Source organism: Falco punctatus (genome assembly GCF_963210335.1).
Source record: "Falco punctatus genome assembly, chromosome: 7".
NCBI lineage: Eukaryota > Metazoa > Chordata > Aves > Falconiformes > Falconidae > Falco > Falco punctatus.
The window spans coordinates 57,778,371-57,796,231 of NC_137587.1; the positions used below are offsets into that span (position 1 = coordinate 57,778,371).

Below are 17,861 nucleotides of genomic sequence, written 5' to 3' on the forward strand. Positions count from 1 at the left end.
TCTTCTCACTCAGCACTTCACCCTGTGTAGCCGCATGTTAACAGCTCATTATTTATTGAGACATCTTTTATTAAAGAGCCTGATTAACATAGATGACATCTTCACTGCACGAAAGTCCACTAAGCTTTACTCTTTTTTTCCCCAGCCATGCATTTGTGAATGCCCCTATTGGTCATCTCTAGTAGATGAATGGCAGAATTTCATCATCTTCCTCCTTACCTATCCTTTCCTCTTTTCCTCTTTCCCAGCAAGCTTTTTGCACAAATACACATTTTCTAAAATGTGTATTTCTATATTTTTGAAATGTTTTAAGTAGTTTATGCTAATGGAAAAAAATTAACATCACAAACTGTGTAGCTGAATGAGGACTTGTGTAGACAAATGTGGCTTAGAAAAAACTTTATATGCATTGTTGCCAGATGGACTTTCACATCCTTTTCTCCTTTAGTGATTTTTCTAGTAGTGTTTCCACCGTCAGCCCCTGGTGCTCAGGGAGACGGGACCCAGTGATCCTCTCAAACTCCAAACCAGGACCTGTGTTGATTCCAACAGGAGCAAGACCGAGCCCTTATTTTCCAGTCTTTGCTCCTGAAACTTGGGTCTCTGCTTCCAAACCACGGGCACATTTCTGACTGACAAATACAAAAATAATACATTTGTGTGTATTCTAAGAGTGCAACAAGAATATTATTTTGTGTTTTGGTTTCTGATATTTGCACTTCTGTAACTTGACAAGAAGTAATGTTTGAGACTAATATTTTCCAGATGTATTTACCCATAATGTAAGTTAGAGAGTCAGTTAGGAAAGCAACTGTGTTACGTGGAAATGCTGCCTTGCTTGCCATGAGTGTTTATCAGCTGAATTTTCAAAGTGATATTTTAGGACACAGGTACAACTGAACTTCATTTTCAAGTGTGCTTTTGAAGTACGTTTCTCAGTCAGATCTCGAGCCATGAACATTCATGCCTAAACCTACTGGGACAGCAAACACAAAATGCTTGAGTGGTGCAAAGCATACATTGGATTGTAAACCCAAATTGATGTGTTTCCTCCTCGTGTGCCTTTTCTCATAGGCTATGATGGTTCTGTTCAGCAAATGTGCTACAGAGGAGCTAGGATCTATGCAACTTTGTTCCTTAGGAACCATTACAAAATAGGGCTTAAAAACATTCCTTTCATCTCCACCTGTAGAAATGGCTCATTCAGCAGTTCCTGGTATACCATAATAGCACTAATGGGGCTGATCTGGTTTCTCGGGCATAACCTGTCACGAGTGCGTATCTTTCCAAGTAACTTTTTTTTTTTTTTTTTTTTTAAGATGTTTAAAAGCCAACTGTGTTGTCTCCAGTGAAGAATATAGCAATTATTAAGTAGAAGAAGTTGTGCTTTTCACCTCCACCAGTTGCTTACTTTCACTTTTGCACTGCTTTCATGTTTGACTTCTCTGGCTTTTTGGCTAGCAGCTGTTGATGTTTTAATGTATTTTTTTTTTGTACTTAAAAGTTTTGAACCAATTGATTTTAATCAGCCCGCTGTACTTCTGCAGAGTGTAGGGGGTCACATTTTGCTCTGACATGTAACTCCCATTAAATACTGTCTCCAGCTATAGCTTAGATGTGCCATGAAACACGTTAATAAAAATCTGTTTGCCACCACAGACATGGAGTTCTCCTCAGCTTCCATTACCACAGTGGCAAGTATCCCAGTTATATCACCTAAAGTGATTGGTTCCTGGAAACCTAAAGTGACTGGCTCTCGGAAATTTGTAGTTCAAGATGACCCAAACACTTCTGATTATTCTGATCCGTTATCAGGTGTCCCAAAGGGTAAGGCCTTACCAGGGAATACATTGCAGCTGAATGGAAACCTGATAGTCTCTCAGCATTGTCTAAGGCTTAAATGTAACAGCCATGATTGTTGGGCTGTATTTTACACCCCTTTCCTGTGAATATGCAGACAGTGCAATCATGTTTTTCATACCTACTTATCTGGTGTACAAAGCACTGCTTAGAGCTTATAATGGGAAACACCGATAATAAGCTCAGCCTTTTATTCCTGGAGTGCTCCAAAGCTCCCATTAAAATCGGTGGGAGTTTTGGATGCATTAAAAAAAATTACATTCAAGACTTATATGCACCTTTGGTCGTTGTTTTCAGACTAGTCTAGTTTGGGTAAGACTGTCAGTCCTCATGAATGGTTGCTTACAAGAACATCATGGTTTGGGTTTTTTTCATTTGGTTTGTGGGTGGGTGAACAGAAAACAAAGCACAGCTCCGTGACAGATCCATGCGTTAAATCCATGCCTACCTGCAGCATGTTTCTGAAGAACGTGGGCCAGATCTGAGTAAGGATGTGCTGAATTTTTATTCTCTGGATATGAGCATCAATTCAGAGATGATCTCAGTTTCTAGACAGACACAGACACACACAGTTTTTAAGCCAAACACAAAAAGAAACACGTTCTGCATGTAATTCATCTTTCCGTAGCCATTCTTTCAGCTAAGTGGACCTTTGATTAGGCTCTTAACGGCAACAAAGACTTTAATTCAGTAGACTGTTGCAGTCAACCAAAGAATTGAGAAGCTTCCAAGCCCATAACCAAAACCTAAAACAACTCTTCCATCAGTACACAGAAGAGCCCCGTGACAGACATGTTTGCACATTCTGTATTTACTGAAAATCTCACCAGCCAAAACCCATTCGTGTTTTATTACCATTCACCAAAACATATCAGGTTTCCTATCAGCCATTATGGCAGTGCATTTGTCATTTTAATTTGTTGCAGTTGTTTTCTGTTTTGCTTTAAGTTTTTGTTACCATTTGTTCTTGGTTCTGAATCACATTTTGTGTCATAGCTATTGGTGAACTTCAGTCGCGTTTTCTTTCCTCTTCTGCACAGTGCCATTAAAACCCATAACCCTGAACATGACCAATGTTCAAAGGCCTTGCCTCTAACAAAAGTGAATCTGTTCCTTCCGTCTTGCTCTTTCCTTTTAACATCCCTTGGGATAGTTAACACAATTACTTTCATTAAAAACTAATGTCTTAGCTGCAAGATGTCTGTGGTTGCTTTAAAAATCTCAAAAAAACAGAGGGAGCTTGTTGTTAATATACGAACAAAAAACATCTAATCCGATATTAGTTAATAATCCAATATTAATCTAAACTTCTGGGTCTAAACTAAAAGTTTTCTAAATTTTAACATTCTCTAATAACTTAACCTTGCAAATTCGGTTTTTTTCATGTTATGCAAGTATTTATGTTTATTATTGACTTAAAAAAAAAAAGAAAAGAAAAATCAGTGCTCTAAGAAAATGGCATAATCTTGAACTTCAAAAAATGTACATCTATATAATGCAAGGTGTGGTACTCCAAGGCTAGCAACCTATGGATGTATTAGTTTACAAGCTTTGCACCATAGTACATTAACGTGTTTATAACAATGCAGTATGTACATTATACAGTTTTACACATTTGCATAATCCTGTCTCTCTTTTGATACTGATTTATGAGTTGGGCAGAAAATTGAGAGAGAAATCTATCCATGAGTTATTAATTGCTGTCTGGCCTAGCAGCACCTTCTAACCTCAATTTTCCAGCAGAAATCATTAATGTTAATAGCATGCAGGCCCCTATTTGAGAGCCTTAAAGGAAATTTGGGGACAGGCTAAATGGAATGTAATATGAGGAGAGAAGCTTTGACAAGCATTCCTCATTATCAGAGGAAATGGACAGTCTTCATTTAGACTGGTCAATGCTCACACAGTCGTTCTTATTTTTAAAATTATTTGCATTCACCGGTGCTGTGGATTGCAGGATCCAGCCGACTTGCACTAACACTAGACACAGAGCACTTACAGACACGGCATAGGCACTTCCCGGAGGGAGGCTGCCGCCTTCTGAAATGTGTCGGTATGAAGCGCATGTAGATTTATGATATACTGCCTGTCTTTTGCAGGTGTAAGGTGGGAAGTACAATCGGGAGAGTCCAACCAAATGGTTCATATGAATGTCCTAATCACTTGTGTCTTTGCCGCTTTTGTCCTGGGAGCCTTTATTGCGGGAGTGGCCGTTTACTGTTACCGGGATCTATTTGTACGGAAATCCAGAAAAATACACAAAGATGCAGAATCAGCTCAGTCCTGTACTGACTCCAGTGGGAGCTTTGCTAAACTGAATGGGCTGTTCGATAGTCCCGTCAAGGAATATCAACAAAACATTGATTCACCCAAACTTTACACAAACCTGTTGACTAGCAGGAAGGATTTGCCACCAAACGGTGATACGAAGTCCATGATGGTGGACCACAGGGGCCAGCCTCCGGAATTAGCTGCGCTTCCAACTCCTGAATCTACACCGGTTCTTCAACAAAAGACTCTGCAGGCTATGAAAAGTCAATCGGACAAAGCACATAGTAACCTCAATGCTTCACGAAAAGAGACCCCACTGAAAAGCCCTCAGTTTTTTCCTTCCAGTCCTCCACCCCACTCTCCTCTAAGTCACGGACATATTCCTAGTGCTATCGTTCTTCCCAATGCTACCCATGATTACAATACATCTTTCTCAAATTCTAATGCGCACAAGGCAGACAAAAAGATGCAACATATTGATCATCCACTTACAAAATCGTCCAGCAAAAGAGACCACAGGAGGTCTGTTGATTCCAGGAACACCCTGAATGATTTTCTGAAACACTTAAATGAAACTACTAGTAATCCCAAAGCAATTATGGGAGAGATTCAAGTGGCCCACCAGACTTTAATGCTGGATCCCATGGGAAATATGTCTGAGATCCCACCTAAGGTTCCCAACAGGGAGGCGTCTTTATACTCTCCTCCATCAACTCTTCCGAGAAACAGCCCCACAAAACGAGTGGACGTTCCCACCACTCCTGCAGTACCAATGACCTCTTTGGAAAGGCAGAGAGGTTATCACAAAAATTCTTCACAAAGGCATTCAATATCTGCCCTTCCTAAAAACTTAAACTCACCAAATGGTGTTTTGTTATCCAGACAGCCTAGTATTAATCGTGGGGGGTACATGCCTCCCACGGCAGGCACAAAGATGGACTACATGCAAGGGACGCCTGTCAGCGTTCACCTCCAGCCTTCCTTGTCCAGGCAAAGCAGTTACACGAGCAATGGCACCCTTCCTCGTACAGGAATAAAGAGGACACCCTCCTTAAAACCTGATGTGCCACCAAAACCGTCATTCGTTCCTCAGACTACTTCAGTCAGACCACTGAACAAATACAGTTACTAGGACATGTCTGTGCTAAAAGAGTGTGGCATTGACCTGTACAGGTTGTGAGATGGTGGCATGGTAGACACATAAGACAGAGACTTGCTTGTTATTAAAGAGAACAAAGTGGCCAAAGAAACTGTCTTTACTTCAGCAACATCTGTGTCTTGCCACATGTAGCTATAGCAAGGCTTCAATGTACTTGCTAAGAGCAAACACAAAAAACAAAACAAAACAAAACAAAACAAAGGAAAGTGCTGGTCATTACATTTCTTTTGTTTGGAGCTAAGGAGACATGTAGCACAATGGGGTGGGGGCTACTTTACTGTTCTGAATAGCTAAGAGAAAAAGTTATTGGGAAAAAAATCAGTAAGCAAATACTTGAAAAATGGGTTCCATTTTAGACTGCCATTAAGCGTGGTCCTTCCCATTAAATGTGAACATTTTAATATGTATGCATTCACCTTGCCTCTTGCACAAATGTCAGAAAATGGTAATGTCTCAATGAATATCTGGGTTAATAATCAATTTGCTGGAATTCAGTCTCTGGCCCAACTGTAGCATTGGTTTTTTTTCTCTCCATGTGTGTGGCATTTTGTTTGTGCCACAGATAAAGCTGTGTGTGTGTGGATGTGCGTGTGTACTGTACACACTAGGATGTACTTAGATTCCCATTGCATCTTTTATGCTGTGGAATTGTTTACATTGAGCATGACTGAACAAACAGATGACTCTGCCTTCTGCAGCCCATTGGGTTCAGTTTGGAGACAGCTAATGATGAACTGCGCATCTCTGCCAGCCTTCTGAATGATAATGCCTTGATGAAATAGTCACCCAGTGAAAGAGTGCAGATTTGTTTAATTCTTCATAACTCTTGTTACGCTGCTATTGATTCAGAGCTGTGCATTTCAAATCTAGTGTTTTGGGCTGGAACGGGGGAGTTTTACTGTGTTTCCACAGTGCCTCCATCCAATACCTGGCCACTGTGAACTTGAGCCCCTGTACTTCTCATCGAGGGCAGCTAATAATCAATTCATTTGGTAAAGGCCTGTGTAACTAGAGGTTACATTTTTCTTGCATTTAATAATGCCCTACACACTGATTGACATTGATCTTGTCAATAAAAAAGAAGACACATTAATTGGCCTGGCAGAAGCAGTCTGTGAAAACTCAACAGTAGTGCAATCAATTTGTTTTTGTTGTATTATGTAAGGGTTGTTTTTTTTTTTCCAAAGTCATGCAGGTAATGACAATATTCTGTAAATATTATGTGTGAGTTTACCTGAATCTGTGCATTTTGTGCCTTATTCATGCAAATGATAAAAGTACTAAAAAAGAAAAAAAAAATCTGTCAAGTGTTCTCACTATAGCACATATCTCCCGAGTGCCAGTTGTAAAATCTCTCAACAGCACCCCAAAAAAAAAAAAAAAAAGAAGAAAGATAAAAAGCAAGAATAATTAATGGTAACTAAAGGCAGCCTACAATCCAAGACGACAGCAGCATTAAATCACCTTACCATGATAAACATTCCACTCCAGCTCTCCGAAGGATCAAACAGTTATAATGTGAAATCAAATGAGGTTTCTAGGGTAATGGAACACCTGCTAAAGTTGTGTAAGCTATTTAGTAGGTTTTACAGTATCCACTTGCAGCTGATGTTCAACACAGATGGCTATTTTAGCTTGCAAAATACACACTACCACATTGTTTATTGAGCATAACTATAGAAATAACCATGGCAGAGGAATATTCATGAATTAGCGGGACAAATAACTGCAATGGGTTTCAGAGACGGTGGAGATTTATATTACGTGTTCAAAGGGGAGGAAAGGTTAGTCACTGAAAACTGGATCTCTGTTACAGAACAATGAATAAAGGATAGAAGTAGTATTTTTTTTCTTGCAAGGCTGTAAGGGACATTTATTTCCTGAGACCTCTGGATCCAAAAATCAATGATCTCTCTTCCTAAACACTTCTATCTTGCAACTAAAACACTACAGATTAATAACTATTAAAAATATACTCGGTTGTCAAAAGACACAAACTGATCCGAATTCACTTTACAAATATTAATACAGACTTGTGTGAAACCGAAAGATAAATGTATGTGAACCCTGATAACCTCCTGTAACATTGTGCTGCCTTGTAGATGGTAATGTGAGTTCTCTCAGTATTTATGTTGAAATTTCTAACATTCAACCTAGTCCTTATTCTGTTAATTTAATAATAAAAGATGCTTTATCCATTTGTGCAAAGGTAAACGCAGATTGTATCTTTTTTAATGGTACGGCATAAAAAAAGTAACCCTTAAATGAAGCTGCTCTATACTATAGAGTACTTTAACATGTATAGATATCTTGTAAACTTGTATTGTGGATGTGTAAATAATACGTTCTTTGGGTTTTTAACACCGCATGTAAAGTCAAAATAAAATATTCCAATGTACCCAGTGTCTAATGTCATTATTAGTGAAGCCAGTTTTAGGTGCATTGTTGCTGGGGGTACAATAGAGGAAAACTGCTTGCCTTTAAAAGCTCTGTGAAGGCAGCACAGACATCTCCCATCAGACTTGCAGAGGTGGACGGTGACTCACACGGGTGTCCTTCATTTTCTTTGCAGCCACATGTTGACATGCATATTCTTGAAGGAGAGTGTCTGTAGATGACTTTCAGGCTCCTGAGTTTAAATATAAAACGTCAAAGAAGGAACTGGCATGCACTGTTAGAGTGTAGGACAGTCTGGGTTACCCATAGGATACACCAACAAGATGCACTGAATTTGAAAATACATGCTATGTACCTTTACCGGAGCTTGATCCAGGTTTCAGCTGGGCACTGGTTCCTGCGAAACTTTCTTGTTAAGGTTAGCGAAATACCAGTTTTGTGCAAATACAGTACAGTTTTGAAAGAAGATAGTGTGTTCCTTCTAAAATGTAGGCTACTAAAAGATAGAGGTAACTCCTGGCAAAATTAATTGCAGACCCTACAGAGCAGGGCATTCCTAAATACTTGTTAATGCTTAATAATTGAAATTCAGGTTTCAGGCAGACAGTAGAGCCCAACAGAAGTATACATGCCGTGTATTTAGTATCTGCCAACATCACACGTAATTTTAAAATAATCAGGGTGATTTAGTACCAGAAAACAAATACAACACATTCTTTTAATTAAAAGGTGATTTGAGATAATGGATAAAAATTATTTGTTATGAGATTATGCTCTCCAAGGTATTAATCATTTGAAATTACTGTGCATGTTGTAACAATATGATGGCACCTAGTTGTATCTTATAGAAAAAAAAAAAAAAACAAAACCAACTTTCAAAGGGCAAAGAAACACAGTGCTAAAAAAAAAGAATCCCAAACCTGTAATGGCTCAATATGTATTTTTTCTAGTGCAGAAGCAAATTTAAACAACTTCTGATTGATGCAGGCTTCTTTCATTGGATGTCTCTCTATATGAAATGAAGAGTCAAACACATATAGCTGTCCTATGCTGCACGCCTGTGCAGCCTTCCCACTTTAAGCTTACCTGTGCCCTTGACACCAGAGTGCCAGCCAGCGTGGCTGAAGGTGTTCCCTCTGTGGGGGGCCGTACCTTCTGAAGCATGCCTATTTTCAGTCAGGCAAAGAGCTGTAATAAGAAATTACAAATATAAACGCGCATCTACAACACAAATATTTTTGTTCAGAAAAATATCTCTCTTTATTCTATCTGAAAGATGTCAAGGGAGCATTTCCCACAGTTACTTGTTTCAGTCTATTTTGAAGCAATCTTCTCTTAACCAGAGCGCGGTGGTGGCTGGATGGGGCTAGCCAGGGGATCATCTTTCATAACACGCTCTGCCAGGCTACATGGCAGGTGCAAACACCACAGAAGTCTATGAAAACAAATACTCACCGCTTTTGTTAGAAAAAATAAGCACATGAAAAACTCTCCCTTTACTAACAGCGAGGGAAGGTGGCAGCCATTAGGTTAACATCAGCTTTCAAACTGTTTTTTCTTCAGTGACGATGCCAAAGCAGCCACCTACAGACTGCCCATTCTGAAAGGGAGCTGCAACAATAAGGAAGAGCTCGGCAAGTAAAAACAATTAAAGCAATTTCAGTTTTTCTCCTCAGATGCTCTCCTGGGTCAATTGGTTGGTTTTAAGCATCCTAAAGTCTCTCTTGAAGAACAATCCTTAGCCACAGCACTAGCTGATGGGCGCAGGAAGGGTGCTTGGTGCTCGCAAGGGGAGATCCAGAGCATGGAGCTGGCCCCAGTGCTCAGGGCTGGTGCGGGCACGTGAAGGCGCCGGAGAGGTTCCTGCTCATCCCTGGCTTGCTTTGGGTTTTGTAGGAAAAAACAAAAATAATTTTGAACAGAACACAGACAGTACAAAAGATGAAACAAAAAAGGGTGTCAGGCCTATAGTAATGAGATGATTGCAAGAAAACCAATTTGTAAAGCTGTGAGTAGTTACCTCTATGACTGTGCTGCCAGCACAAACCTATGGCCTTTTAAATTGGGGTCTTAAAGTAATCAGAGTAGTTACAAAAATCAGGATGCCTCTGTCTTTGTGCCCTCTTGCTAATGACTCACTCTGACCCTGGGAACATTCTGCCGGCTTTATCCAGTGTAATGGATCCTCAGAAGGCAGTGTTCTTAGCTGGAGTATGTGCAGTTGGACTGTTCGTAACGTTTTTCCATTTTTGAAGGTTTTCTTATTTTTCCTTCTTCCTCTGTGATTCTGAGCACCGGCAAGGACATCTTGCAGGTAAATAAAGGGAAAGAGAAATCCCTTCCCATCTGGGAAAGGTTAGTATTTGCAGGAGCGGGGAGGAGTTAGCTGGTATTTCCCCAGGTGCCTATTAATTTCATAGGATGGAAAAATATTTTTTAGAAATTGATCACGAAAAAATACCTCATAAATGCAGCATCTGGACTTCAGCTGGGATGTGCAAGCTTTTCATATAAAAAGCGGTACCAGGAGGCCAACCTACCAAGACTGCATTTGTTGTTCAAATGTCATCATATCACAGTATGAAAGAGCAAGAAACCAAAGGATTTGGGAGAGGGCGGAAAAAAAGACCAACATTAAATATTTAATTAGATTCAGCTTTGCTCAAAGAACTAGAGATTCTTGCTTTTTTAGTCAATCCTACTACCGTGCAACTGGTGTGAGGGCCTGACTCCGGACCAGCCATTGCTGCCTGCCTGCAAACGTTTTTGTAGACATATTGCTTTGGCCTGACACACATCTGAAATTGTAATCTGTCCTGAACTCTCGACTGAGAAACTGTTTCTACTCTGCCTGAAATTAAATTTATTGGAAGCTCTGATTTTATTAGTGCATTCTGAATTCAGTTGATGACCTGATTTATGGTCTGCTTGCTTGCTTTTTTCATACAGTCACCAACAACTTTTCTGAGCTCTGCTCGTTAAAATCATAACTAGATCCAAGTCTGTGTCCTACAGTGAAGACTACTGACCAGAGTGGAGATGCGAGAGGGTCGCCATGTTTAAGTAGTTTGAGGATTCCTTGGGCTGCAATGGTAACGCTGCGTCTCCTCTGCCAGACTGGTGCTTCTGCCCTTCGTGTCAGCCAGGGAAAGTGTTGCTCAAGCTCCTGTAATACTAAGGGTAAGGAAGGAGAAGAAAATCTACCACATGGATGAGCTGTCGTGACCATTTTCAGGAATGGTCCCTGTTTGTCAACAAAAAGGGAAGTTTACAACAGGAAAACTTGAATGGCCAAAAAAAAAAACCAACCCACAACCCTGAAACCAACCTGCCCACATCTTGCAGTCCTTGTTTTGCAAATCACAGGCTGCTCTTCCAGGGCAGAGTCTCACTGACTTGCACAAAAATCAGCAAAGAATAACAGTTCTCAGTGAAGGCCCTTCTGCAGGATCATACCTGGCTGTAATAGCTGTTTTGTAACTTTTTCCAGTAGCTGACCTTAAACACTGGCAAAGGCAGACCATGAGCTAACCAGTTTGCTTCTGTAGCTGTATGACAGCTTTTAATGTATGTCTATTCCTGCACAGAAATGGACGGCTGCCTAGTAAGAAAAGAAAGGTGGCAACTGGCTTTTAATTTGGGTCGCTTTAAGCACAGGCTTATTTCTCAAATCTTTTGATTTACAATGCTGGCCTCACATGAGGAAAAATAATCAAAAGTACATCAGAGAAGATGAATCATAAAAGCAATGCACGAGCTAGCTGTACCTTCCCTTTCTGTGCAATGAATATCCATCTGATTACTCTGATTTCCTCAGGAATACATGTTGGTCAATTAACAGCTTGAGATTTTTTTTGTTACGGACTAATGGTAAATTTTTATAATCAGGCCGTGCTGTATAACCGTGAATGGCTATTAGTCACAGGCTATTGTGCCTCGCCAACGATTAGGTGAGCGAAAAGCACTTCCAATATTAATGCTGTATGTGAGAATTGATTTCTGTGAAAGCTTGTGCATGCAGCTCTGACATTCAGTCTCTGTCACTGTTAGCACGGGTGAAATACTGACTCCATTGAATGAGATGGCAGAGCTGCATGGGGCCAGGACTTCACCCTCAATCACTCAGACATTCCCAGAAAGCAAATGCTAAGGAGGTGTGAGCAAAGCCAAAGCAAAATGGGATGCGCATCTGCAGGAAAGCATTTGCTGTAACAGGACGCAGCCCCATCATCATCTCTGGCCACATTTGTTTGATAAGGAGCTCGAGGTTTCAGAGTAAGAAAAATGCCTCTGTGAGAAGTGTCTGCTTTTTCTGGGTTTCGGAAGCTTTTCCAGCAGGTACTTCAATGGGAGCTGAACAGGCTTGCTTAGGCCAGCCAGCATTTTGTGTGTGGAGTCCCCTTGCCGTCCCTGGACCACAGTGTGTGTAGTTGTAAGTTTGTCTGGTTTTAAATTCACTAGAAAAACCCTTCACATACTACACTCAACTGGGACAATGTGCCAGATGCCAAGCTCCCAGGCACAAGAGAAGACCTACATAAAAGGTACCCACTGAGCTCATTGAGACTATCCTGTGGGGAGCTGCTGGTGCTAAGGGAAGCAGAAGAGGGTGCTTGTTTCATTTCTATTGGTAACGCTCAAGTAAAGGGTATCAAAATACCAAAATCACAGAATCACACAATGGTTGAGGTTGGAAGGGACCTCTGGAGATCATCTGGTCCAACATCCTTGCTCAAGCAGGGCCACCTAGAGCTACTCAAGCACTGAGGAAATCACTGAGCTGAATTAGGACCCTGAGCTGACAGTCGGTAAAAATTATTACTTACCCTTAAAGATCCTTTCTAGTAGAACTTTCAGATGAAGCAGATAATTTTGCATAAAGGTGAAGTCTTCCTTCTACCCACACTGAGGTGTCTGGATATCCAACTACTATTTTTACTGCAGCACTTACTTGTCTTTGAGAAGCATGGAGTGCACATCTCAAATAGTCCTTCACTATTCAGATCCCAGAGGGTATCAGGTGATCCTAACGTACAGCGTACCACTCTCCATGCGAGCCTTTCATCTGAAGTGACATCATGATCAAAGACAAGGTTATCCGGCATGCAACGCACTGTGAGAAAGTCATGTGATATTTCAGAGCTGCTTCATTACTGGGATGGATAGCTCAGAATGTACTTGAAAATGACATTTTACTATACACAATATCGTCCATGTTACAAGCATTCCTTGCTAGTTCCTGCTGCTTCAGTTAAACTGCAGTACTTGGTAAAAGGCTGGATTTTCTCTTCCACAGGAACAAAAATCCAGGTAGAATTCTTCCCCATACTCCAAAGGAGGGGGTATGCCTCAAAAGGCTCTAACTGGAAGATATTCCAGGCCAGGAGGGACTAAACACCACATAGGACACAAAGCAACATCAGTTGCCAAAAATATACTTTTTGTCACATTTCAGACTAAAACCACTTAGAAACCTGTCATCTCAATTTGACAGGGGGCAGGGGGAGAGAAAAAGTTTGCCTGAAACTGGTTGACAGAATGGACAGCTTTATGATGTTGGCTTCTAACAACATCTCCCACAAATGCCACACAGCTAACAATGTCAGCAGTTTCTATCTAAATCCAGGACTGGATTTTTTTATACTCCTTGTGTTCTCTAAAACATAGTCCTGCACAGGACAGTAGCTAACCTCTCTTGTTAATTAAACCTCACTTTAGTGTTTTAGTGCTCATTTGGTTTTTCATAAAGTCCTTCCAATGAAAGTGCCTCCTCTCTGTGGCTGCTGCTTCATAGGATATTCTAGCCTCACCCCCCTCTGCTTCAGATGCAAAGTCAAGTCAGGGTCAGAGAAGCCCAACTTCAAAAAGTCATACTGCACCTTTGTTACACTACCTGATCTCACCTCTGTGCTTGTCACAGCATAATGACAAGGCAGAAGCTTCTCCAGGATGTTTCTCTATTAGCTCTTTCCTATTGAGCATGGGGTCCCCCATCCCATCCATGTAAATTTGGTGTTAACATTTGTACCTCTGAAAATTTCCCCAGTTCTCCATCAAACACCCGTGAGTAGCTTGTCCATAGCAGGGTCAGGGAGAGCGGTGGGGAGACAGACCCACACAAAACCAGGAATCTAAAAGTAAGTCTGGAAAACCAATAGAAACCAGCAGGAGATACATGCCTGAATACCACTCGTGCCTTTGAAAATCCCCTCAGCTGTTAGGCCTATTTAATCCTTGCTCTCTGTTCAAACATCAACAAAGACGCCAGCTATGATGTGTATCATTCACCCTGTAGGCACAGGGAAGAACCATGGCATCTCTGGAAAACATACCAAAACCCCTAATTCCAACCCAAAGAAGCTACAGACACCAAGTAGCTAATACCTCTTGGTGAAGATAGTGTTTCAGTCCATAACTACCGACCTGTGAAGTCCCCAATACCTTATTCGAGTATTTCTGAATTATCCAAAATTGAAGAACATGTTTTCATTTTGGGGGTTATTTTTCTAGTTGAGTTGCTTTGCTGTTATGGCTGTTGTTTTAAAATAAAGCAATTCTGGAATACTAATAAGTCTGTGTAGATTTTTTCCCCAATAATATTACAGAAGTTGACATTAAATGTACTAGCCTGAACTCAGTTTCTGTCTGATTTAATAAATCCATGCCAACCAACCAGCAATATTTTTTTTTTAATTAACCCTGGAGGTTAAATGGAAGTTTACTAAAATCAGAATATGTTAAATGAATAATTTCTCTTAGCTTCTTTCAGGAAGTCTCTCTCTTACCCCAATAATCAGTTCAGCTGCAAAGAGATCAATAAGGTCTTTCAATTCAATGAGTAGAATGCATACATTAAAAAGTTGGTAACAACTGATAGACTGGAGAAGATATTATAGCCTATTATGGGTTTTTTTGACACTAAATCTATCTGCTAAAAATTCTTGAGAAAAGGTTACTGTCCATACACTAATGTTGCCAAATGGAATAATTTTTTAGTGCTGGTTGAGAAGATTTTCTGGCATTTATCCACAAACACAAGTCTTGTCTGTTAAATCCTCATTACAGGAGAAGCCAGACCTTTCATCCTGAAACTAAAAATAGCTTCAGAAGCCAACCATTGTTGGGTCTTCCCACCCCATAAACGGACAAAGCAGGTTCTAGTTTCCTAGACTGTACAATCCCAGTGAAGAATCCTCCCCTTCCCCATTAAGGAGACTCCCAACCTAACAGCTCACCAGGTGCAGGACGCACAGCCCCAGATACACTGCACACCCTTCTTCGCTGCTTTTGTGAAGAAGCTGTCTCCACAAAGCAGCTGGGGTTTGCTAGCCCAGTCTTTGAGTGGTCACTCAAGACAGTTCAGCACAGGATATGCTTGTGAGCAAAGAGTAAATTCAAGGTGATTTAATGTCATCTTGTTGAAATACAGGGAACAGTATAAAGCCCTCCAGTTATATCCTCTTTTTTGCTATAATTATACTGATAGTTTTAGATCATTAAATACAGCCATTATACACCTATCAACCTCTTCAGCCAAACATGCAGACTCACAAAGAATTGTGTTTTTAAGAGAGTCGAACTGCAGCAAGAACCCAATGACAGCGTCAGCAGCAGCACACTGGAGCTTTAGCTCCGCAGCTCCCGGCAGAGCAGGGAGTCTTTACACCCGTCACAGGAGGCAAAAGTAATGTGCTAGAAGAATATCATGCTGCAGAATCCCCTCCATGGATTTAAACCCCCAGAGAGAGAAGTGTCTTGGTTTATTCCCATGATATTTCTGTAGAACAGAAATCACCTGGCAAATTACTTCTGGTCATATTTGGCAGGGATTTATCAACAGCGGTTCAGTTCTCATCACCATCTCAGAGTTTTCCTCAGTGGCCCCATTCTGTTCTTGTTAAGTAAACAAGACTAGCACTCAGAAAAGTGCTCAAAGTAAAGCGCTTTATATTAGGTGCCTGACTGAAATAAGCATTTCAATTAGATTCATTAAAGAAGTTATTACTTGTTAATTGAGTAGCAACAGACTGCTAAGGATCACTTATTGAGGTCTAATAAGTATGTAAGAGCGAAATCTACTCTTCATGTAATTCCATCAGCAATAAACTAGTGTAATTAGCTTCTTACTAACAAACTTAAATTGTGGGGAATGTTGAGGCAGATAATTGGCACTTAGGAAGATACCTATAGTAAGTTAGTGCGGTATCAATTAACATACTTATGAAACGTCAGTTTAAACTGAACAAATAATTGATACCAATGGGCTGCGGGTTACTTGGTTAAATGCTATTTAAATGCTTAAACTTTCATATCCAGAAAAAATTAAAACAAGTCCTCTCACTGCTCTTTTTAAAAATTATTACATATGCCTCATTTGCAGATGTATAGCGTATGAATTATCTGCAATAACCACCAGTAAGGACTCTGGGGTGCCAGCTATGCGTGCTGACACATGTGGGTGATTCAAGGATTTGTTTGCCCGGGCTGCTGTCTGCTCAGGAGCCTGCTTCCCTCTGACCCATCACTCCCTCACGCTGCGTTCAGGTTATTTAGCAACCTGTTTTCACAGAATTGTACTTTTAAAGGAGTGCGAGTCATCTGAAGTCCAGCTAACCCCTACTCCTTGCACTTCAGCAAACTCAAGCTGGACCTCACCTCCTTTCCAGTTTGATCAAATTAAAGCTCATACCTCATGACTCTGAAGTCTCGTTTTATACATTGAGGCACTAAAGCAGAAACTTCTGCCAAAAGGTGATTCAGAAAGATCACAGTAGCTCTGGGATCAGTTCCTTCCCCAGGAGCTAGTACATGCGATACCTTTACATGCCATTTGGACTCCATAACCAGCCTGAGCTGATGGGACAAGGTAAACACTAGTTAATTGTCTGGTCAGGACAAGCAGCAACAGAACTGACCTTCATGCCTCCAGTCCTGTGATCTCATCACAGCTCAGTCTCTTCCTCAAAATATTCTCTAGATGTTCTGGAAAGGCTCTGCCTCCCTGTTTGAAACAGAAATCCCTCTGCTCTCTCTTGACTTAACATGCAGTTTGGCTGCAGGAAATGAAACATTCTGCAGTGGCACAGAGCTTAAGGAGGACTTCTGTTTGTGTAAAAAGCCTGAGCCCCCGTGCCCAACACAGGCCTTGGGGACAGCAGTAGGACAGGAAGGTAAGAAACACACATTTGAGGGAGCAGAGCCAACCCCTGGTAGCACAGGCGATGGGCTGGAGCTTCAGTGAAGGTGTTTGGAGAAGAGGCAGAAGCATAGAGGTGGGATGCTGCCAGGGCAGAAACAGGCAGGAAAACTGAGGACAGCAGGCAATAGTCCTCAGCTGGACACACCAGGGTGCGGGGCAGACAAGGCAGAAGGGAGGGGGAACACAGGGCTGGGGTCTTGAGCCTGGGCAAGGGCTGGAGGCCCAGGTAGTGGGAAGCTACTGGCAAGGGCAGTACTTGCCATTTTAAGGGTATCTGTGCAAACCAATTTTAGAAACTTCTATTTTAGAACAGGTTCACCCCTCCCCCTTCCTCACACACAGAAACACATGCTGATCCATCATGTGGAAATACTTCAGACTCATCTATTTAAAAAAATTGACAGCGTATCCCTGTCAGCTAGGAGTGTGATTTTATTTATATTTTTTTTTCCCCAGCAATGCCAGCAAAAGCCCTAACGTAGACATGGCTGTAATATGAGCAAAAAGGGGAAAAAAAGTTTCTTTTTGCCAATACAGCTTCTTTTACTCAGGCAACTGATGCAAGCTATATTTTTGTAGGCTTTTTCCTAGTGTAAGCTTCTGCACGCTGAGTGACTGCACTGTCAGTGCAGCTATGCACTAGGTTTGAAAAAGGTCTCCACAAGACCTTAAATTGTGTTGGAGGAAGGACAGCACCTAGCACTGTGAAATCCTGTCAGTGCCTGCAGCTTGTAGGTATGGATGCAATAAAAATACAAAATAATAATGAATTCCAAGCCCAACTTCACCACGCTCCAGAGTAATGGCAGCCAAATCCTTCTCACTTCCCCAACCTTTCTAGTAAGCAGCTCCGAGCCACTACAGCATTGCAGGTGATCAATGTGTGGTTAGAGTAAATCATATCTCAAAACTTAGAGCTGACTCAGTGTCCAGAAAGCCCTGGAAAGTTGAGAAGTATGGAGAGGACTTTTTTGT

General features: G+C 41.1%; 1 protein-coding gene across 17 annotated transcripts in view; it reads left to right on the forward strand.

Moving 5' to 3' along the window:
* Positions 1-7,688, forward strand: part of SEMA6D (semaphorin 6D) — a 226,878-nt gene extending 219,190 nt beyond the window's left edge. For 13 of the 17 annotated variants that reach the window (XM_080394657.1, XM_080394672.1, XM_080394660.1 and 10 more), the window contains 2 exons: positions 1,660-1,827; positions 3,960-7,688. In XM_080394657.1, coding sequence (XP_080250783.1) covers positions 1,660-1,827; positions 3,960-5,263 — 1,472 coding nt within the window. In that variant the 3' untranslated portion in view covers positions 5,264-7,688. The remainder of the gene's footprint in view (positions 1-1,659; positions 1,828-3,959) is intronic. The other 4 variants (XM_080394662.1, XM_080394661.1, XM_080394663.1 and 1 more) reach the window with 1 other exon arrangement.
* The last annotated feature ends 10,173 nt before the right edge of the window (positions 7,689-17,861 follow it).